General features: G+C 39.4%; 1 protein-coding gene across 8 annotated transcripts in view; it reads left to right on the forward strand.

Annotated features, from left to right (window-relative positions):
• The window catches only part of HECTD1 (HECT domain E3 ubiquitin protein ligase 1), a 91349-nt gene that overhangs the window by 18834 nt on the left and 49595 nt on the right, over positions 1-22920 (forward strand). For all 8 annotated transcript variants that reach the window (XM_084791769.1, XM_084791774.1, XM_084791773.1 and 5 more), the window contains exons 3-15: positions 4530-4764; positions 7563-7790; positions 8686-8967; positions 9071-9341; positions 10876-10952; positions 11029-11127; positions 13592-13706; positions 14750-14924; positions 17884-18022; positions 18198-18368; positions 20237-20459; positions 21065-21328; positions 21443-21519. In XM_084791769.1, coding sequence (XP_084647895.1) covers positions 4530-4764; positions 7563-7790; positions 8686-8967; positions 9071-9341; positions 10876-10952; positions 11029-11127; positions 13592-13706; positions 14750-14924; positions 17884-18022; positions 18198-18368; positions 20237-20459; positions 21065-21328; positions 21443-21519 — 2356 coding nt within the window. The remainder of the gene's footprint in view (positions 1-4529; positions 4765-7562; positions 7791-8685; positions 8968-9070; positions 9342-10875; positions 10953-11028; positions 11128-13591; positions 13707-14749; positions 14925-17883; positions 18023-18197; positions 18369-20236; positions 20460-21064; positions 21329-21442; positions 21520-22920) is intronic.

Consider the following 22920-nt stretch of genomic DNA (forward strand, 5'->3'; position numbering starts at 1 on the left):
ACCCCAGTCACCTTGCTTAAAAGACTTAACTGCTGAGCTTAATCTCCTCAGCTCTCCAAAACTCCCTTTAAATAGTCCTTTGAGATGAGGTCTCTTTCTAGCCAGGAGCTCACATGAAATCCTCTTGTCCTTTCCATTTGAAGGCTGGATTATAGGCACGAGCTACCAGACCCAGTTTAGCTCCCATTATCTTTAGTATATTTATATGGTCAGTTTCCCTGCATGGTTGCCCTTTGACCTTGTGCGCCCTCTGATACCATGCAGCAGGTAGCCTCCTTCACCTCCGTGGATGCCCTTCTAAACATTAGTGCCAGACACATCTTCTGTATGGACGTCTAAGGGTTTATTTTGTTAGTCTGAACAAGACTTTGAAATGGTCCTAGGTTAGAGTTTTCAAAGAATGGAGGGAAGCAAAAAGATTGAGGATGCAGTTTAGAAGGGTTGTTGGATGTATATTGTTGGGGAATGGGAGCAAAAAGGCTGATTCTCAGGCGTAGGCTTTCTGGATAGTTGATGCTACTTACACTGGAATTTTGGGCGTACGGGATATGCAGCAGTGGCTGGGTTTCAAGTATTATCACTGAAGGTACCTGTGTTGATTCTAGCTGGCTGGGACAGTGACAGAAGTAGAGTTAGGGATTTTTATTTTTATTTTTTAGCATTTTCAGAAGAGATCCTTTCTAGATAGACAATTCAGCCTGAGCTTTATGAGCTTTGTGGTATATGGGTAAGACATATATTTACATTAAATAAACTAAGGGAAGGAACAAAATCAATAAAATAATAAGAGAAAAGACAATGGGCTCTAAGAAAGACTAGAATGGCCAAGCTAGAAGGGAAAGGGAGTGTAAACTACTTACTGCAGGCAGTAGGGGAAGTCAGGTACAGTGACACTTAACACTGATGCTGTACACTTAGAGTGAGGTCAGTTTTCCTGACTAAACTTCTTGTGGTAGTAGCCAGGAAATGAGGGATGAAGTTTGAAGGTCTTGCTGGTCTGTGGGTTCAAGTGCCTGATGACTAATAATGAAGCTGAACTTTACTTACCTGTCAACAACCAGGGCTTTTCTAAAAGGAGGGTAAGAAATTTCCTCACCACTTTATGCAACCCAGAAAAATTAAAGACAAAAAAACAAAACAAACAAACAAACAAAACCTAAGGAAGAAATCTACCAACCAAGGCCTGAAGAGCCAGTAAACGTCTTACACAGAGACAGCCTTAAAGTGGGAAGTCTAGCAGAGCCCAGCAGGAAGGAGCATGCGTTACTCGTTTGTTTTAGGTTTGTATGACTTTCAGCTAGTCTGTGTCACATGGCTAAGAGCACTGATCTGTTCCGAAGGACATTAGTTCAGTCACAACACCCACATGGCAGTTAACAACCATCTATGGCTCTACTCACGGGATCCAGCACTGTCTTCTGGCCTCCTCAGGCATCAGGCACCGTGTGGTACACAGACCTGCATGCAGACAGAATACCCATTCACATAAAATCAAATAACGTAAAAAATGTTAGTGGTGTGTGGGGGCATGGTGGTGTGTGTGTACATGTGTAGGAAGGGTACATGTATATGGAAACCACAGGTTGACATTGGGTATCTTCCTCAGTCATGTTCCACCTTATTTTTGAGAGAGTCTCAAAAATAGCCCCCTGATTGGCCGAGCTGGCTGCCACTGAGTTCTGGGGATCCCCCTGGCTCTGCCTTTGTCTCCTCAGTGCTGGGAGTATAGACACATGCAGACATTGGGCCTTTTTTTTTTTTTAAATGGTGGAGACTTGCAATCATATCCTCATGCAGAGAGTAAAGCACTTTACCTACTAATAAGCCAGCTCAGTTTCCCAAATTAATAATTGTAAATGCATATGAATATGTCTTAGTGTTGAAAATAACAGTATCTGGAGTGGTGGTACATGTCTCTCTCTCTGTCTCTCTTTGTCTCTCTCTCTCTTTTTTTGAGACAGGGTTTCTCTGTGTAGTCTTGCTGTTCAGGACTCAGTCTCTGAACTCAGACAAGACTGGCCTCCAATTCAGAGACCTGCCTGCCTCTGCCTCCTGAATGCTGAGATTAAAGGAGGGGGGGGACATTTCCTTGTACAAAAATCAAATACATGAACTTTGGAATAAAGCCTATGGTTATTTCCACGCCAGCCTGGACTACATAGTAAAACCTTGTGTCAGAAACCAAATGGGAAAAGAAAGTATACAAGGCAGTTTTTCATGATAGTTGGAATAAAATAAGTTGTATATTATATAGAGCATCTTATTTTTTCTTTTGAGAAATAAAGTTAATTCCACTGAAAATTAGAGACTCCATGAGGTTAAAACTTAATGAGCTTTCTTCTTTTCTTTTTTCCTTCAGTTATAAGTATCAGATCCAGCCAGAGTTATGTACATGTTAGATAGGCAGTACTCTACTGCCAGGTGTATTCCTGGCCCTGTCTCTTTTAAACTGGTTGTCTCACAGAGCTTGATCAGGAGCGTCTTCACATATTAGAGAACATATATCATTTCCTAAATTAACAAGACCTCTTGTTCCCTATTAAATACATGTCTTAGTTATTGTTCTGTTGCTGTGAAAAGACACCATGACCAAGGTAACTTATAAATAAAAGCATTTAATTGGCTTGCTTACAGTTTTAGAGAATTAGTTCATCCAGGATCCTTATGGTAGGAACATGATGGCAGGTAGGCAGGCCTTGCCTCAACCAAGGGCAGGGTTTTCAGTGTGTCCTGTTATGCCTAGAAAAACACACTTCTTAGGACTATAATGTTTTTGGGATAGCATTAATACTATCACAGTTTGTCTATATTTTACATACTGCATATGCAGAGAACAGCAGTGCTTTATATTCTGATATTCTTGGGAGGATTGTGATCTTACCTGAGAATTAGGGCATGAGATCCTTTAATCTGCCTCAAAGTATTAAGTGCCTGATTTAGAGGTATATTAGACTATATTGTCATAGGTTGTCAGTGTTACTGGCTAGTAAAAATCACCTGTGTGTAAAGTTGATTGCTTAGTCATTGAATGAAAGAAGTCATCTAAAATCTTTTATAATGTCCCTGCTTCTGTAACCTTAAATTAAAAATCATCTAATTTAGCACATACTAAAAAAGTGAGGGCTGCTAGTGTCTTGTATACCTTTAATCTTAGCATTGGTGAGGCAAAGGCAGGCAGATCTCTGAGTTCAAGGCCAACCTGGTCTAGTCTATATAAAGAGTTTGAGGCTATTCAGAGGTATGTACTGAGAAACTGTCATTTAGAGGGAGAGGGAGAAGGAGAGAGAGGGAGAGGGAGAGGGAGAGGGCCTACAAGACTGTTCATTGAGTAAAGGTACATGCTGCCAAAGATAGCAACATGAGTGTGATCCTCAGTGCCCGAGTGGAAGAAGAGAATCAACTCCCATTGTCCTTTGACAAATAAATACATAAATAAAATGAGTATAATTAAAAAATGAAGTTAAGAACAGTCACTATGGGGCTGGAGAGATGACTCAGAAGTTAAGGGCCCTGACTGCTCTTCCAGAGGTCCTGAGTTGGATTCCCAGGAAACATTGGTGGCTCACAACCATCTATAATGTGATTTGGTACCCTCTTCTGGCCTGCAGATGTACATGCAGGCAGAGCACTGTATACATAATAATAAAAAATAAGTAAATCTTAAAAAAAAAAAGAATAGTGACTATATAGGTAATTTTTTAAGTTGGTAAAGGCACAAAAGGTACTTATTTATACACATTAAAAATGGAAGCAAAGAGCCAGGCACAATGGCTCACATCTGTAATCCCAACACTCAGGGAGGCAGAGGAAGGCTTACCCCTATGAGTTTGAGGCCAGCCTGCTCTACAAACTGCCCCCCCCCAAAAAAAAAGGAAAGAAAAAAGAAAAATACTGAAGGAAAGTGGCTAGAGATGTAGCTCAGTTGCCTGGGATCTACAAAGTCCCAGGCTTATTTCCTGGTACCATATAAACTGGATGCCTAGCACGCAGGAGGTGCTAAAGGTTCAGAACTTCAAGATCGTCAGGTGCATAGTGACTTCAAGATCTCCCTGGGCTTCATGAGATGCTGTCTCAAAAAACCAAAAAGGAAAACCAATTTCACTAAAACTTTGACAGCATTACTTACCTTGGTTTTTGCTTTGTCTTTGTTTTTTCAAAACAAGGCTTCTCTGTGTAACAGCCCTGGCTGTCGTGGTCTACTTTGTAGACCAGGCTGGCCTTGGACTTACAGAGATCTGCCTCCCAAGGCTGGGATTAAAGATGTGCGCTACCATCCCTGGCTCCACATTAAATGTTATGTGAACTGGTTTTATTAGCCTTAAGGAACAGAGAATATTTAACTATTTGGAGGAGATTAGGGTTTCAAATTAGCACTGTTGCTTTGGTATTTGCACAGTGATGAAATTTGTATGTTTTTTATAGTAGCAACAAAAATATTGTGAAAATACTACCTAATATTTACATGTAATATTAAAATGTTAATATTTTGCTTAGTAATCTTAATCACAATATACTTTCTTTTACTGCAGATGTCCCCCTCGAACTTTCCTACCAGCTCTCTGCAAAATTTTTCTTGATGAAAGCGCTCCAGACAATGTGTTAGAGGTGACAGCCCGTGCCATAACATACTACCTGGATGTGTCTGCAGAATGCACCCGGAGGATTGTAGGGGTAGATGGAGCTATAAAAGCACTTTGTAACCGCTTGGTGGTAGTTGAACTTAACAACAGGACCAGCAGAGATTTAGCTGAACAGTGTGTAAAGGTAAGTATTACTTATATTATTTGAAGAATAAAAAGTATGTTTTATTGAAAAAGTGAAACTCCAGCATCGTTCTTTGAGAGTGGTAGAGAACAGTGGAATTGACAACTGTTGTGGTACCAAAGGTCCCTTGAGGGTTGGGAACTGCAGTCTCTGGATGACAGCTGTAGGTGGTGGTGTGCTTTCCTCTCTACTTCCGTGCTTTTCACTTCTGGTAGTCACTAGCACTTGCGAGAAGTTATTCATGTTTTAGCAAAGTTATTGTGTATGAAAATGATAAAGTTCACCGTGACAAATAATGCTAGCACACAGTACAGGCAGTCTTCTAAGCACTTTTAAGTCTTCATGATAGTTCTACCAGTGGTACCACTAATATCACAACTGTTTTAAAGATACAAAAAAATTTAGTATACCAAGCAGGTAGTGTAACAAAACCAAGATTTGAAGATTAGGAAATCTGGTTTTGAGACCTATGGACTTAGCTGTTTTGTTATCATTTCTTGCAAACTCTCAGAGGCTACAAGGACGGCTCAGCAAGTAAGAAAGCTAGCTGCTCTTGCGGAAGAACTGAGTGTGGCTTCCAGAACTCATGTTGGCTGTCTTGTAGCCCCCTATAATTCCAGCTCTAGGAGGATCTGTTGTCTCTGGTCTCCATGGGCATCTATATGCACTCACACAGACACACAGACACTAAACAAACACGCACACACATGCACACACATGCGCGCTATTTCATTCACTGTAAATTTTTTGCAACTTTAAAAGCATCAGTATCAACTATATAGCTTATTAGAAGTATTTAATGAACAGGTTTAGATTGTTTAATCATGTACTTTTGAGTTAAGGTCTTGCTATGTAGCCCAGGCAGGCCTTGAATTTAACAACTGAGTTACGTCCCAGTTCCCTTTTGTTTTTTTTAAAATACAGGGTTTTGCTATGTAGCCAGGTTGGCCTTCAACTTAAAAGAGTCTCTTGTCTACTGCCTCCAGGTGTTGGGAATATAGGTGTGTGCCTACTATACCCAGCTAAAAAAAGGTTTTTTCTTCCTTTTTGTTTATGAACTTAGAACATTCCAGGAAAGTGCTATACCAGTTGAGTTTTATTTCCAGCCTGTTTTATGAAGTTTAAACCTCCAATTAAAAGGATGGTACAGTTAACATCTTATGTACACTCAGACTTACCAGTTAACAATTTTTGTTTGCCAGGCGCATTGGCGCATGCATTTAATTGCAGCAATTGGGAAGCAGAGGCAGGAGGATCTCTGTGAGTTTTGAGGCCAGCCTGGTCTATAAAGTGAGTCCAGGACAGCCAAGGCTACACAGGGAAACGCTACCTAAAGAAACAAAGCTCCCAAAACCAGTTTTTCTCATTTCCTCCACTTCCTTCTTTGTCCCCTTCTCCCTGAACTCCTGAACATAGTTGTATTCATCATGACAACTCATATGTAATTTTTTTCCCGAGACAGGGTTTCTCTGTGTAGCTCTGGCTGTCCTGGAGCTCACTCTGTAGACTAGGCTAGCCTCGAACTCACAGAGATCCACCTGCCTCTGCTTCCTAAGGGCTGGGCTGTAAATATTTTTTTTAAAAGATTTATTTATTTAATGTATGGGTGCTTCATCTGCATGTACAGAAGAGGGCACCAGATCTCATTGTAGATAGTTATAAGCCACCATGTGGTGGCTGGGAATTGAACTCAGGACCTTTGGAAGAGTAGGCAGTGCTCTTAACCTCTGAGCCGTCTCTGCAGCCCCCTAGACATTGTCCTTTTTAAAGAGTCCTTGTCCCCTCCCTTTCACATCCTCTCCACCCTTCTTTGGTTTCTTAAGACAAGGTTTCTCTGCGTAGCCCTGGCTGTTCTGGAACTCACTCTGTAGACCAGGCTGGCCTCAAAATCACAGAGGTCTATCCCTTTGAAAATTTTGTTTACAAAGTTCTATGTTGCTAGTTGTTCGTAATTCATATTTTGTAGCATTAGAAGGTCTATATTATAAATTCCTATTACTGAGAGTTTGCCACTTCAAAAACAACAATAAACAACCCAAAACCCAACTAGCGCTCGCGCACACACACCCACACCCACACCCACACCCACACCCACACTAGGTGGGGGGGGGGTTCACCCACGCGGCAGCTCGCAGTTGTCTGTAACTCCAGTTCCAGGGGATCTGACACACTCACACAGACATACATGCAGCCAAAATACCAATGTTAATAACATAAAAATAAAAAATTATTAAAAAAAAAAGCCAGATTCCAACTCAGCTCTCTTACTGGCATAGCCAGCTCCTAGAAAAAGTAGCAAAAGATGTACTTTCTAAGCCCACTGAAATCAGGTTTGTGTTTGTTTAAGTCTCCTAAAAGCAGCCAGGAAAAAGTCACCAGTGGTATCTCTTATTAGCGCTCCAACCTTGGGTCCTGGTGAGGCTTTATACTGTTGATCATTTCATTCTTTTCTCTCTTTTCCTCATGTAGCTTAAGTTAGCATTGTACTCACTATGCAGCCAAAGATGGTTTTGTGTTCCTGATCCTCCTGCCTGAGTCTCCCAAGTCCTGGCATGACAGACTCGCACCACCCGTGTGGTTTATATCAGTTATTTTCCATTGATTATAGGTCTGCGTTTACAATGCATTCTGTGTATTGGAGTAAATAAAGATTGGATTGATATAACATTCATATTCACATGTTTTACTTAACTTTGGAATGCAGCTGTTGAATTTGGAGGGTTTATTATGGTGTCTCTGATTCTGACAAGTTAAAATCAGTGTTGCTTTCCTCTGTTAATTTTGTGTCACTGTTGTAGGTGTTGGAACTGATATGCACGCGTGAGTCAGGAGCAGTCTTTGAGGCTGGTGGTTTGAATTGTGTTCTTACCTTCATTCGTGACAGCGGACACCTGGTTCATAAAGATACCTTACACTCTGCGATGGCTGTGGTATCAAGACTGTGTGGCAAAATGGAACCTCAGGATTCTTCTTTAGAGATTTGTGTAGAGTCTCTGTCTAGTTTGTTAAAACATGAAGACCATCAGGTATGCACATTGCTGTTTTATACATTCCGTTTTCAAAAAGGTTTTATAATGTCCTCTCTATAGAGCTGTGATAAACTCTAGCTTGAACTTTTTATTTGGTTTACTTATCTACTATTTCTACGCTGAAAGGTTTTGTGAGGCAAAGAAAATGTGTAGTAAGGTGAGCATGGTGTCGTAGGCCTTTAATCCTAAGAACTCAGACAGCAGAGACAAGCAGATTTCTCTGAGTTCAAGGCTAGCCTAGTCTACATACTAAGTTCCTAGGCCACACAGGGTTACCGAATAAGATCCTGTCTCAAAAAAGCAAAACAAAACATTTAATTATGAAAGTAACATATTTATTAAAATTTAAATGTTATAGGAGTGCTATTTTTATAGCTGTATTTGTAGTTAGTGACATTGTTAATTTAGTGTAGTATTTCCTGAAAACAATAGGGTAGAGTTTACTAAAGAAAAATAACCTAGTATTTATATAATATTATTTGTAAGCTTTTGTGAATTACCATACTTTTGAAGATAAAGCTAGAATTTTCATGCTTTTTCCTATTTATATATTTTCTCACCTTACATTAATAGATTATGTTGGCAAAGTTGTACATCGTAACACTTAATAATTCAGAGTTTTTACTGTCTGTTTATATCCTATATATGCCCTACCTCCTTTAAGCAGTCGCAGTGAGTTATAGGTAGTATTACTAAACTGTTTTATAGGTGCTGAAATAGGCCTTTGCCAGGTAAGTAACTTTCTCAGATTATGACGTCAACAGAATATGGAGCTGTTATTCAAGTCTAGGTATGGCATGTACTTCATCAGTTTGCTCCAGCTGCCTTTCCTTGGTGTTTGTATTGAGATGACTTGAGGGAAGTTTTATCTACACTGTCCGTACACCATTAGGTTTCAGATGGAGCTCTGCGCTGTTTTGCATCACTAGCTGATCGATTTACTCGCCGTGGAGTGGACCCAGCTCCATTGGCCAAGCATGGATTAACTGAGGAGCTGTTATCACGCATGGCAGCTGCTGGTGGCACTGTATCAGGGCCATCTTCAGCTTGCAAGCCAGGCCGCAGCGCCGCAGGAGCCCCCTCTACAGCTGCAGATTCCAAACTGAGTAACCAGGTGTCTACAATTGTAAGTCTTCTCTCAACGCTTTGCAGAGGCTCTCCACTAGTAACACACGTAAGAAGGTTTTGATTTTTTTTTTTTGCTCTTTAACCATTCAGAAAAAGCGTTTTGTATAATGCAAATATATTATATGTTTTTTTTCCTATTCTCCTTTTAGGATCTTCTGAGGTCAGAGCTTCCAGATTCAATTGAAAGTGCATTGCAGGGTGATGAAAGATGTGTGCTTGATACCATGCGTTTGGTTGACCTCCTCTTGGTGCTATTATTTGAAGGACGAAAGGCTTTGCCTAAGTCTAGTGCTGGATCTACGGGCAGAATCCCAGGCCTCCGGAGACTGGATAGTTCTGGGGAACGCTCCCATCGGCAGCTTATTGACTGTATTCGAAGTAAAGATACTGATGCACTCATAGATGCAATTGACACAGGAGGTCAGAAATTTTCTGTTAAATATAAAAGTCATAGCCAAGTTTGGTGGCACATGCCTTTATCCCAGAGGCAGGCAGATCTCTGAGTTCAAGGCCATCCTGGTCTAGATTGAGTTCCAGGACAGTCAGGGCTACACAGAGAAACCCTGTCCCAAAACAAAACAAATAAACAAATAAATAAATAAAAATCATAAGATAAGGAGGTATAGACTATTTCTAGTTAGTAGTGTTTGGGCACTCTGCTTAGCAGTTGTGCTTAGCTTGTTGTTAACCATTTAGCTATCTTTCCTTCCCACTATGTGTAGCTGCATAATATTAGCCAGGTGCATGGTTGCATGGTAGTGCTTGAGTACATGTTTGTTGATGGACTTAAACTTCTGTAAAGTTGGAAATTGCCCCATTTTGTCACCCGAAGTAAAGTTTCCTGGCCAGTTCTTTTTATGTATTTTATTTGTATATGTGTCAGTGTTTTTCCATGTATGTATGTATGTATGTATGTATGTATGTATGTATGTGCACTGTGCGTGTATTGGAGCCCTGAGAGGCCAGAAGTTGGGTTCCCTAGAACTGGAGTTTTAGGTGGTTGTAAGCTACTGTGTAGGTGCTGGGAATTGAAACTTGGTCTTTAGCAAGCATAGCAAGTACTTTTAACTTCTGTGCTATCTCTCCGGCCACAATTATGGAATTTGTTTGTTTGTTTGTTTGTTTGTTTGTTTTTGAGACAGGGTTTCTCTGTGTAGCCTTGGCTGTCCTGGACTCACCTTGTAGATCTGACTGGCCTCGAACTCACAGCAATCCGCCTGCCTCTGCTTCATGAGTGCTGGAATTCAAGGTGTGCGCCACCATGCCTGGCCCCAATTACTAGGGTTAAAAGAGAAGAGCACCCAAGAAAATAGTAAGAGACATGGGAAGGTGGATGTTAGATTTTCAAAAGAGAGTCATGATTTTTTTCCATTCTTACTTCGTGTTTATTTTTAATCTTTTAAACCATATAATTTCTCAGTGATTGATCACCCATCCTCCCCAATTTCTCCAGTTTTACTCTGTAACTCTGACTAGCCTAGAACTTGACAATGTAGACTACTAGGCTGGCATAAACTTCTGGGGAATCTCTTGCCTCTGCCTCATGATTGTTGGGGTATACGTGTGTGCTGCCATGCTTGGGCTGGTTTAAACTTTTTATATCTCTTCTTAGCTGACCTTAGGTTTATTATTTATCACTTTACAGTTGACTCTGATATATGAAATAACCTTATTTCTGTACTGAATAAAATATTCATAGCAATCTTTTTTTTTCCCCCTTGGTTTTTTGAGACCGGGTCTCTCTGTGTAGCCTTGGCTGTCCTGTACTCCCTTTGTAGACCAGGCTGGCCTCGAACTCATAGCGATCCGCCTGCCTTTGCTTCCTGAGTGCTGGGATTAAAGGCGTGCGCCACCACGCCTGGCCATTCATAGCAATCTTAAAACTGTTTAAACTTTAGAAAAGTTTGTTTTACTGGCCTTAAAAATGAAAGATTTTTGTGTTTTTAATTTTCAGCCTTTGAAGTAAATTTTATGGATGACGTGGGTCAGACTCTATTAAACTGGGCCTCTGCATTTGGAACTCAGGAAATGGTAAGCTAATAAAAGGTGGTGTTTTAAGTGTTGAAATATTACTAGAGCAGCTTTGTGATTCTTTGTAATATTACAGGTAGAATTTCTGTGTGAGAGAGGCGCTGATGTTAATAGAGGCCAAAGGTCCTCATCATTACACTATGCTGCATGTTTCGGAAGACCTCAAGTAGCAAAGGTAAAATCCAGATTTTTAAGAAATTAATATTATCTAATACTTACTCATTTGTGTGTGTGTGTGTGTGTGTGTGTGTGTGTGTGTGTGCGCGCGCGCGCGCCATCTCGTGCATGTTGATCAGAGGACAACTTGCAGGAGATAGTTCCCTTCTTCCACCATGTCAGTTTAGGCATAGAAATGAGGTCATTAGGTTTTGTGGCAAGCATCTTCACCCATTGAGCCATCTTAACAGCCCCATGCCTTTGAAGTGTTAACTTTTAACAACTACATGGTTCAGAAATTAGAATGATAAAAAGGTTTCATTCTAGCTGGGCGTGGTGGTGCACGCCTTTAATCCCAGCACTCAGGAGGCAGAGGCAGGTGGATCGCTATGAGTTTGAGGACAGCCTGGTCTACAAAGCAAGTCCAGGACAGCCAAGGCTACACAGAGAAACCCTGTTTTGGGAAAAAAAAATAAAGTGTCATTTTGATAAGTTTATACTGTCATGCTGTCTTCATCTATTCCTCCCATTTTCTAATATAGCTGGTTTTAGTTAGTTTTAAAAAATATATCAGTGTTTCTTAAGCAAAAATATATAGTATCTTACACTTTGGAGAAATTCATGAGCTAGAGAGATAGCTCATAGGTTAGAACACTGGCTGCTTTTCTGGTGGAGCTGGGTTTAACTCCTAGCACCCTAATGGCTGCTCACAGCTATCTGCCACTGTGGAACTAGGAGATCTGATAGTGTCCTTGTGCATCATGTACACACATGGTACATAGATACATAACCAAGCAAAATACCTATACATGTGCAATAATAAAACATTTAAAAAATTAGAGGGTAGGCTGGAGGATGACTCAGAGGGTAAGAGCACTGGCTGTGCTTCCAAAGGTCCTGAGTTCCAATTCCCAGCAACCACATGGTAGCTCACAACCATCTATAATGAGATTAGGTATGCAGATAGAACACCGTATACATAATAAATAAATAAATGGATAAATCTTTTTAAAAATTAGAGGTTAAATAAAAATGTTCATATCAGACGTATGAGTATTTATTGTGAAATACTTTGGCGTAATAATAGGCTAGTCTATGCTGAAGTAAGGTGCAACTAGTTCAAGTAAGTAATAGTTAGGGGCTGGAGAGATGGCTCAGAGGTTAAGAGCACTGTCTGCTCTTCCAGAGGTCCTGACTTCAATTCCCAGCAACCACATGGTGACTCACAACCATCTATAATAAGATCTGGTAACCTCTTTTGGTGTGTAGGCATACATTGCAGGCAGAACATTGTATATGAAATAAAGAAAAAAATCTTTAAAAAAAAGTAATAGTAAGCAAAGCAGGTCTTTATTTTAAAGAGTCTTCTCTCTCTGTACTTCCATTCTGGGGATCAGACCTAGTGTAGAACATTTGATGCCAGCTCTGTTGTGGTATTCTTAAATTGTGTTGATTCTGTCCCTGAAAAAGATGTTTGAACCATTATGATTAAATATTCTTACCACGAAGTTAGCAAATGTTTGATAGAAATAGAGGAAAGGGATAGATCTAGATGCATTTTTGTCAAGGGATTGGTAAGGGGTGTTGTATAGAATATGCCGAGGTTGATTCCAGGTCACAGACCAAGAAGTACTTCTGTTAAAGTAAAAACTGGAAGCTGGGCATGGTGGCGCACGCCTTTAATCCCAGCACTTGGAGGCAGAGACAGGTGGATCTTAGTGAGTTTGAGGCCATCCTGATCTACAAAGAGAGTCCAAGACAGCCAAGGCTACACAGAGAAACCCTGTCTGGAAAAACCAAAAACAAACAAGCAAATTGGGGGGAGTTTGAAGGAGAAGTGACAGATTCAGATTTAAGTATAATTTAATATAACTTAATTTAGGGATAGGCAATAACCAGGTGAAATTATGTATAATATTTTGAAATATAAGTACCTGCGTTTAAAATGATACTTTGATACTTTGTATTAGTATCTGCCCAATTGATTCTAGGAAGCCTTTTTAATTGTGTGTGTCTGTGTGCTTGAGGTATGTATACCACTGTGTTCAGAATGCAGTTGTACCTCAGAAAAGGGAATAGGAACTGCTGTGACTCAAGTTAACGGGTGGTTGTGAGCCACCATGTGATTGTTTTTTTGTTTTTTTTTCTTCAAGATAGCATTTCTCTGTGCCTTTAATCCCAGCACTTGGAAGACAGAAGCAGGTGGATCTCTTGAGTTTGAGGCTAGCCTGATCTACTAAGTGAGTTCCAGGACAGCCAGGGCTACTACATACAGAAACCGTGTCTTGAAAAACAAAACCAAAAGCCAGTCGTGCTAGCACACACCTTTAATCCCAGCACTAGGAAGGCAGAGGCAGGCTACAGATTGAGTCTAGGACAGCCTGGATTACAAGAGAAACCCTGTCTTGAAAACCAAAAGAAAAAAAGAAAAGGAAAAAAAAGAAAAGAAATGCTGTATTTGATAAAATGTTTTTCTTTATAAGACTCTGTTACGGCATGGTGCAAATCCAGATCTGAGAGATGAAGATGGGAAAACACCATTGGATAAAGCTCGAGAAAGAGGCCACAGTGAAGTAGTAGCCATTCTCCAGTCTCCAGGTGAGCTGTGTGCTCTTTCCTTTTAGGTTGTTCAGCTTCACTTCCACAGATATACTAACATATGAAAGAACCATTATTAGAAAGCCAAATAATTCTATATGTAATAGATGAGTGTGTGTGAGAGCGAGAGAGTGGGGGGCAATGGAGAAATCAGCATCTTACTGTTCTGTGCCCTTAAAAATGATTTTATGTTACTTTTAAGATTATGTAAATGTATGTGTGTGTGTGGTATGTGCACTCACGCACACTTGAGTGCACACATGTGAATGCAGTACCAGTTGAGGCCAGAAATCAGATCACCTGTAGTTGAAGTTAAAAGTAGTTGTGAGCTGCCTGATGTTAGTCCTGAGAACTGAAATCAGGTCTTTTTGAAGAGCAATGCATGCTCTTATACACTGAGTCATCTCTGGTCCCTTTTCTATCTTTCTTTGTTTTCTTTTTGTTTTGAGACAGGGTTTTTCTGTGTAGGCCTGGCTGTCCTGGACTCACTCTGTAGACCAGGCTGGCCTCTAACTCACAATGATCCACCTGCCTCTGCCTTCCTGTGTGCTGGGATTAAGGATGTATGCCACCATACCTTGCTTCTTTTCTATATCCTTTTTTCTTTTTTAAGATTTATTTATTTATTATATGTACAGTGTTTTGCCTGCATATAACATCTGCACCAGATACCATTATAGGTGGTTGTGAGCCATCATGTGGTTGCTGAGAATTGAACTCATGACCTTTGGAAGAGCAGCCAGTGCTACCAAACTCTGAGCCATTTCTCCATCCCTTTTTCTATGTTCTTAAGACTGAATGCATCAGTCTAGAATGAAAAAAAAAAAATCTAAGTTTAAAAGTTCGATGTTATCATATGAATACTTAGAAGCTTTGTAAATAGAATAATTTGAACACTTTTGAAGTTTCAGAGTAGGTAGGGCTTTTTTGTTGTGTTGAGAATCAGACTCTGTTCTCTAGGTAATTTAGTTTGAAGTGAATATATAATAGCATTTTTTGAAGGAAATTGTATTTCAAAAAGAATTTTAAAAAATATTTTGTAGGTGATTGGATGTGTCCAGTTAATAAAGGGGATGACAAGAAAAAGAAAGATACAAACAAAGACGAAGAAGAATGCAATGAACCTAAAGGAGACCCAGAAATGGCACCAATATACTTGAAGAGGTTGTTGCCTGTGTTTGCACAAACGTTTCAGCAAACTATGCTGCCTTCAATAAGGTAGCTGTCCACATTACACTTCAATTATACTGATGATAGGATTATATCTCACTTTTCAGAAGCATCTGGGCTTTGTTGTAATGTTTTAAAAAATACAGTAGGGATATAAGTTAGGTTGGAACAACACATCATTTCTTCTTGTGGTTTATTTTATTTTGACATGGGGTTTCACTGTATATCCCTGGCTGACCTGGAACTTCCTCTGGAGACCATTCTGGCTCCACACGTCTACCTGTGCCTCTTACCTCCAGAACTGGGATTAAACGCTGTGCACCATCACACCTGAATGTTAATAGTCTTTAAAGCTGGATCCACAAATAAGAGCACTGCCATGCTTGTCTTTTTGGGTCAGGGTTATCTCACTCATGATTGTTGAGAGTTCCATGCATTTACCTGTGATTTCATTTTTCTTGACAGCTGAATAATATTCCATTGTGTTTATACACCACATTTTCAGTATCCTTTCACCAGTTGATGGACATCTATGGTTTCCTGGCTACGTAGACCAGCAGTGAACATGGATGAGAAAGTTCCCTGTAGAGTAGGATATAGAGTCCTTCGGGTGTGTGCCCAGGGATGGTACACCTGAATCATGGTAGGCCCGTTTCTAGGCTTCTGAGGAATCACTAAACTGATTTCCACAGTGGTTATTTATGCATAGTTTGTATTTCTACCAACACTGAATAATTGTTTCCCCATTTGCACATCCACACAGCCTTTGTTTTTCTATCTTTGAGAACTCTAAACAATCCCATGCTCCAATTTTCAATTGAGTTGCTTTCTTAATGTTTATGTTTTTTTCCTTTGTATATTCTAGATACTCACCCTGTCAGATGTATAGCTGGTAACATGTTCTTCCCATTCTGTAGACTGTCTCTTCACTAAATGATGTTGCCCTTTGCTGTACAGAAGCTTTTTAGCTTTATAGCATCCCAGGCTAACCTCAGATTTGCAATCCTCTTGCCTTTGACTATATTGCTAGGACTCAAGGTAGAAACATACTTTTATGAGAACTTAACTTACAAAGTAGTGTTATATAGGAAGTTTGTAAGTATAAAATACGTGCATTTATAAAAATACACTAATAAAGATAAGTGAATTCAGACTTATTTGATATCTCTGTATTCTTAGACTTGTTTTTGGTAAAACGGAGGTAATATAACCTACTTCATATGGTTTGTCTTATGGTTTAAAGAGCTGTAATGGTTTTGTTTGTTTTTTGTTTTGTTTTCTTGAGACAGGGTTTCTCTATGTAGCCTTGGCTGACCTACACTCACTTTGTAGACCTGGCTGACCTCGAACTCACAGCAATCCGCTTGTCTCTGCCTCCCGAGTGCTGGGATTAAAGGTGTGTGCCACCACGCCCGGCTGAGTTGTAATGTTTTAAAATGTGAGGCAGAAAGAATTCCTGAGACAGAGAACAGGAAACATTCTCATACTGTTCTTACTTAAAATAAATCATTACCTAAAACTGCTTATTGTTTCAAAATTGTAGTATTCTTTGATTAATCCCAATAAAATCATTTGCCCTCTGTCCACTCATCATTTCCCTTGTAATTAAGTTTGTAGTAAGTCAGATTTATTACTGAAATGAATGTTGGGAATTGAACTAGTCAGAGTTAGAAAGGGATGTAACTCGGTGCTAAAGCACTTGTTCCCAGTGCGGCAAGAAGGGGAGAAAGAAACACCCAGGAGGCAGAGGCAGGCGCATCTCTGAGCTTGAGGCCAGCTTGGTCTACATTTCCAGGACAGCCAGGGCTACACAGAGAAATCCTGTCTTGAAAACAAAAACAAACCAACAAACAAAAAAAGGGGGTGGGGTGGGGTGCAGGGAGAGACAGTGAGGGAGACATATTTTGCCACTCTAGCCTTCTGTTTAGTCACCTCAATGGTAATGATCCCTACAGCTTTGTGGCTAGAATATTGTATAGAATTGTTAAGTGAATTATAATGACTCATAGAGCAACTTTTTTTTTTTTTGTAATTTCATGTATTTTAAAAGGATAAGCCAGTTATAAGATGGAAGTTGATTGTGTCACTTTAGGTGTCTGTTATGGTATTAGTGACAGTAGTGAAATTCAGGGACCAAGAGAGTATTTGAACTGGGAAATTAGTATCTCAATCTTTATGTATTTGAGGAATAGCCACACTGAATAATAAGCTTTCAAATTGCCAAAGAACAAAAGTAGTTTAGTTAAAACAATTTTTTTTTCATAAACTACCAAGTAATTAGTTTGTCTGCCTTTCTTTCTTTCTCTGGGGTTTCTCTGTGTTAGCCTTGGCTGTTCTGGACTCGCTTTGTAGACCAGGCTGGCCTCGAGCTCACGGCAACCAACCTGTGCCTCTGCCTCCCGAGTGCTGGGATTAAAGGCACGTGCCACCACTGCCTTGTTTGTTTGTTTGTTTGTTTTCAAGACAGCTTTTTTTGTGTGTGTGTAGCCATGGATGTCCTGGACTTGCTTTGTAGACTAGGCTGGCCTTGGACTCACATCGATCCATCTGCCTCTGCTGGCATTACAGGTGTGAGATGCAACTGCCTCCCAAGTAGTTAAATTTGATAAGAACTTGGTGTCTTGTTATAGGAAATTTCAGGGTAGTTAAATTTATCCCAGCTCTCTTTGTAGGATTTGCATCCTTTTTTATCTTATTTTCTAAAATCAACATGCTGTTTTCTTAGCCAGGCTGGTTAAATGTTATATAGAATAGCATTTAGCAAGATTACTAAGGATGATTAGTTTTGGTTAATGTAATGTATTATTAATAGAATATAAGCCAACTAAAAAATAAATATAAACTGTTGTGATTGCATAGTGTCTTAAGTTTTTGGCATGCTCTTCCTAAATATATGCTTTTTGTTGGTACTTAAAAAATTGTTGGACACAAACTTAAACTAATCCATAGCTGATAATTTATCTAATTTGAGCTTTTTAGTTTCATAAATGTTTTTTCTCTTCTTAAGGAAAGCCAGTCTTGCTCTAATCCGAAAAATGATTCACTTTTGCTCTGAAGCACTGTTAAAAGAAGTTTGTGATTCTGATGTTGGTCACAATTTGCCCACAACACTAGTGGAAATCACTGCAACTGTCCTTGATCAAGAGGTTCGTTTTTCATCTTGAGATTCCTGTGCCTGTAATTCCTTTGCAGAGTGGACAATAATAGACGTAAACATTGCGTCATTCAGACGACAGTACTTGTCTATTCCCAGCGGCTGAATATATTTTACTCATTTTCCCTTGACTTCGTTCTCATGTGCTCCCTTTTTTATCTCTCCAGGATGATGATGATGGCCATTTGCTAGCTTTGCAGATCATAAGGGATTTAGTAGATAAAGGTGGTGATATTTTTCTGGACCAGCTAGCCAGACTTGGTGTAATTAGCAAAGTGTCAGCGTTGGCAGGTCCTTCTTCTGATGATGAGAATGAAGAAGAATCAAAACCAGAAAAAGTGAGTGGTCCTAATTGTAATATTGAGAACTCGGTGTTTTAAAAAGAAATATATATTTAACTTAGGATGGTTTTTGATAAGTTAATTGCCATGTAAAGTAGCACTACATATATATTTGGTAAATTTGCCTTTAAAAAACATATATACTGTATTTGTTTTGCTTTTTTGTTTTTTGTTTTTGAGGCAGGGTTTCTCTGTGTAGCCTTGCTGTCCTAGACTCCCTTTGTAGCTCAGGCTAGCCTCGAACTCACAAAGATCTGCCTACCTCCACTTTCCCAAGTGCTGGGATTATAGGTGTGCAACATTGTGCCCAGTATTTGTTATAATTTTGTTGTTGTTGTTGTTTTGTGTTTTTGAGACAGGATTTCTCTGTGTAACAGCCATAGCTGTCCTGGACTCTCTTTGTAGACCAGAATGGCCTCAAACGCAGAGATTTTCCTGCCTCTGCCTCCTGAGTACCGGTATTAAAGGCATGCACCACCACTGCTGAGCCCTCTTTGTTATAATTTTAAATGTATAGCAAGGTTACAAATGTAGTAAAGAATATCAGAATTTGCCGTGCTCTCTGCTGCATGCTTGTAATCCTAGCACTCGGGAGGGAGGAAGAGACAGCCGGATCTCTTTCTGTTCAAGGCCAGCCAGGTCTACAAATCGAGTCCAGGACAGCCGAGGCTACACAGAGAAACCCTGTCTCAAAAAAAAGAAAGCAAAACAAAAAGAATATCAGAATTCTTGTCATAGCCACTAGTTGCTAACTTTTTGTCCCATTTTTGGAGACAGACTCTCATGTAGCCTCCAATTCTCTGTTTAGTTGAGGGTGAACCTGTACTCTGCCTCCTAAGTAGTGAAGTTACAGGCGTAAGCCACCATAGCCAGCATGTGCATGTACATTTAAAAATATTAGAGATCAGACTATATACAGCACATACACAATGTGTAGTGATCAAATTAGGTTGATTAGTGTTTCTACTTCAAACATTGGGCATTTGTGTATATTGAGATACTTCAGATTCCTAGTAATTCTAATAAATTGCCATAGACTATGGTCACCCTGCTGTATTGCAGAAAATTAGAACTTCTAGTATTTTGGTACCTATTACTCAACTTCACAGTGTTCCCAGTTCCTCTTCCTCTTTCTGTCCCTTAGAGGCCCCTTTCTTCTAAGAGATAGACTACTTTAATTTCCACAGGAACAAGAGTACATGCATTCATTTTTTTTCTGTATCAGACTTATGTCACTTAACACATTCTATCCTCTCGTATTATCCATGGTGTTGCAGTAACAGAGTTTCACTCTTCTTGTTTTAATAGCTGAGTAATACACCAGCATGCACATCTATATCAGCTTATCCAGGGAATTTATCTTAAAAAGCCGTGTTAGTTGTGTTATAGTACATAGTTTGAATACCATTAATCTTATTTCTTGAGATTACAGACCAGAGATGGCATGAATTTACCAATGCCCCAGAACATTAATATAAAGCTCTAACCCATTGACCTTTACCACTGGGCCTGGATAGAATTTACGTAATTATTAATTAAAACATTTAGAGCTGGGCGGTGGTGGCGCACGCCTTTAATCCCAGCACTTGGGAGCCAGAGGCAGGCAGATCTCTGTGAGTTCGAGGCCAGCCTGGTCTACAAACTGAATCCGGGCAGGCAAGGCTACACAGAGAAACCCTGTCTTGAAAAACAAACAAGCAAACAAACAAAAAAGGTCATTATTTAATAAGATTTAGCTAATAGGTATTTAGTTTATTACATTATGTATTGAACTATATAAGTAACTAAATATCATTTTAGATGTTTTAATTATGTTTGACATAAAATCATTTTGCGTATTTCATTGGATCATTGTACATATTTAGGAAGATGAACCACAGGAAGATGCTAAAGAATTGCAACAAGGTAAACCGTATCATTGGAGAGACTGGTCAATAATTAGGGGCAGAGACTGCTTGTATATTTGGAGTGATGCTGCAGCTCTGGAGTTATCTAATGGCAGTAATGGATGGTTCAGATTTATCTTGGATGGAAAACTTGCCACCATGTATTCAAGTGGTAGTCCTGAAGGTGGATCGGATAGTTCAGGTAATACTTTGTTTCAATTAAAGTATTTTCTTGGCTTCTACAATCTGGTTTTATGGCTCATAGTTTTGTCACTGTTGTCAGGAAAAATTTTTTTTAATAAGAAAATGACTATACTGTAGCTAGGCATGGTAATATATGTCTGTAATCCCAGTATTTTGGAATTAGAGGCAAGATGATTGGGTATTTGACGTCATCCTCAGGTGTGTAATGAGTTAGAGGACAGCCTGGGCCATCTAAAAGCCCTACTTCAGGGAAAAAAAAGATTGTACTATGAAAATATTTCATGAATGCCTTTTTATTTTATTACTAAGGAACAACCCTGTAGCTTCTTTTAATCTTGTCATATGAAATGGTAAATTCCATGGATATACAAATATCTCGTTATATCTTTTGTTAGAAGTCTAATTTGTAGTTTTTTAAAAAAGATATCTGTAGAGTTACTTTAAGCCTGATCCTATGTAGGTCAAACAAGTCAGAGGCTGCTAAAGAATAAAACTCTTAGTATTTGCTGTATAGAAGTTACATTTCCGCAAGCTAGTGTATTTGAAAGGGTAGATTTTTGTTGTTGATTTTGTTTGTTTTAACAAATTATTTTGTCTTTATAGAAAGCAGAAGTGAATTTTTAGAGAAATTACAAAGAGCCCGAGGTCAAGTAAAGCCGTCTACTTCAAGTCAACCTATACTGTCAGCACCAGGACCCACTAAACTTACTGTAGGGAACTGGTCCTTAACATGTTTAAAAGAAGGAGAAATTGCCATTCATAACTCAGATGGTCAGCAAGCTACAATACTAAAAGAAGATTTGCCTGGTTTTGTATTTGAATCTAATAGAGGAACTAAACATTCATTTACTGCAGAAACATCTCTGGGTAAGTGTGTGGCTTGTGCTAGGTCTGCAGCTAAGAGTAAGTGCATATATTGGAGGTAATAAAATCCATTCTGTGAAAGTTCTTTGACATTGTTTGCTGTCCTCTCCCCCTCAGGTTCAGAGTTTGTGACTGGCTGGACTGGCAAAAGAGGCAGAAAACTAAAATCCAAGTTGGAAAAAACAAAGCAAAAGGTATATCTGTACAGTTTGCATCCTCGCTTTCTGTGCTGGCTGTTAACTGCTCAGTAACAGCTGATCAGCATTGGAAAGATTCAACATAGGATAAGCCTCCCAGAGAGGCCCCTTTTAGTTAGCCTTTTCCCTTTGTTAGTCATTTTGCATGATATTATGTTTAGTTTGTATATCTACACCAACATTAAAAACTAATGACAATTAGAATTAATGAGAAAAAAGAGTGAAACTTTAGTTGTTTAAGTATTTTTAATGGGCCACTTGATGGCTCAGCAGGTAAGACTGTTTGCTTGACAACATGCTTTAATTCAGGAAACTCAGATACTGAAAGAAAAGTACCAAGTCTCATGTATTGTCTCTATATGAACTCCATGGTTACATGCGTGTGCACCCACACTAAATAATAAACTAAAAAGATAGTCATTTTACTTTATACACTCAATTTAATACTTCATGATGGTGCAGCTTAAACTGCTTGGTTCTGTATTCAGATGCTTCTAGTGCTTGATTTGTTGGCTGACGTAGCTGAACTTAGGGTGCTATAGATAAAGAGCCTAGGAGAATAGTGTGGAGTGTCTGCCTAACCCTGCTCCTGGCACGCCCACACAAATCAACCTGAAACCAAAGCACATTACTAGGTTAAAAGAAATAATATTAATTAGATTTTTTTTTTGTATCAGACAGACACTGTTCTTTGAAAGCATGGGTGGTTGTTGTTAGGTCTAGTGCCTATAACCTAGCCACTCAGGAGGCTGAAGCAAGAACATTAACAAATTTAAGCTTGCCTGGGCTACAGAATGAGTTCGAGCCCAGCCTGTGCAACTTAGGCCCTATCTCAAAAGTGAAAAGAGGAATAGGGATAGTTTAATAGAAGAGTGCTTACCTAGTACATGTGAGGTGTTGGATTCAATCCCCAGAACCTCAAAAGACAAGTAAGTAAAATAAGGCCACTATAGTGCTACTGTTAATTTACCAGTTGTCCTTGCACTTGGCATATTTAAAAGGGAGATTAAAATATCAGCTAGAGTGAACATTTTCTAGCAACAGATATTCGTCTCTTACCTATAATGGTTACACAAAATAGTTTTGTTTCTTTAGAGACAGGGTGTCACTAAGTAGGTGGCTTGGAACTCACTATATAGATTTGCCTGCCTCTGCCTTCCTGCATGTTGGATTTAAAGGCATGTGCCAGTATTCCTGGCCCAGAAAACATGTATGTATGTAGCTACTTGAGACTAGGGAAAGATGATAATGAGTTTTAGTTGGAGGAAAAAAAAAAACACACAAAAAACAAAACAACCTTTAAAAAAAAACAAAAAACAAAAACCCAGCCAGGCATGGAATCCCAGCACTCGGGAGGCAGAGGCAGGTGGATCTCTGTGAGTTCGAGTTCAGCCTGAT

The sequence above is a fragment of the Acomys minous genome, assembly GCF_964271855.1.
Source record: "Acomys minous genome assembly, chromosome: 8".
NCBI lineage: Eukaryota > Metazoa > Chordata > Mammalia > Rodentia > Muridae > Acomys > Acomys minous.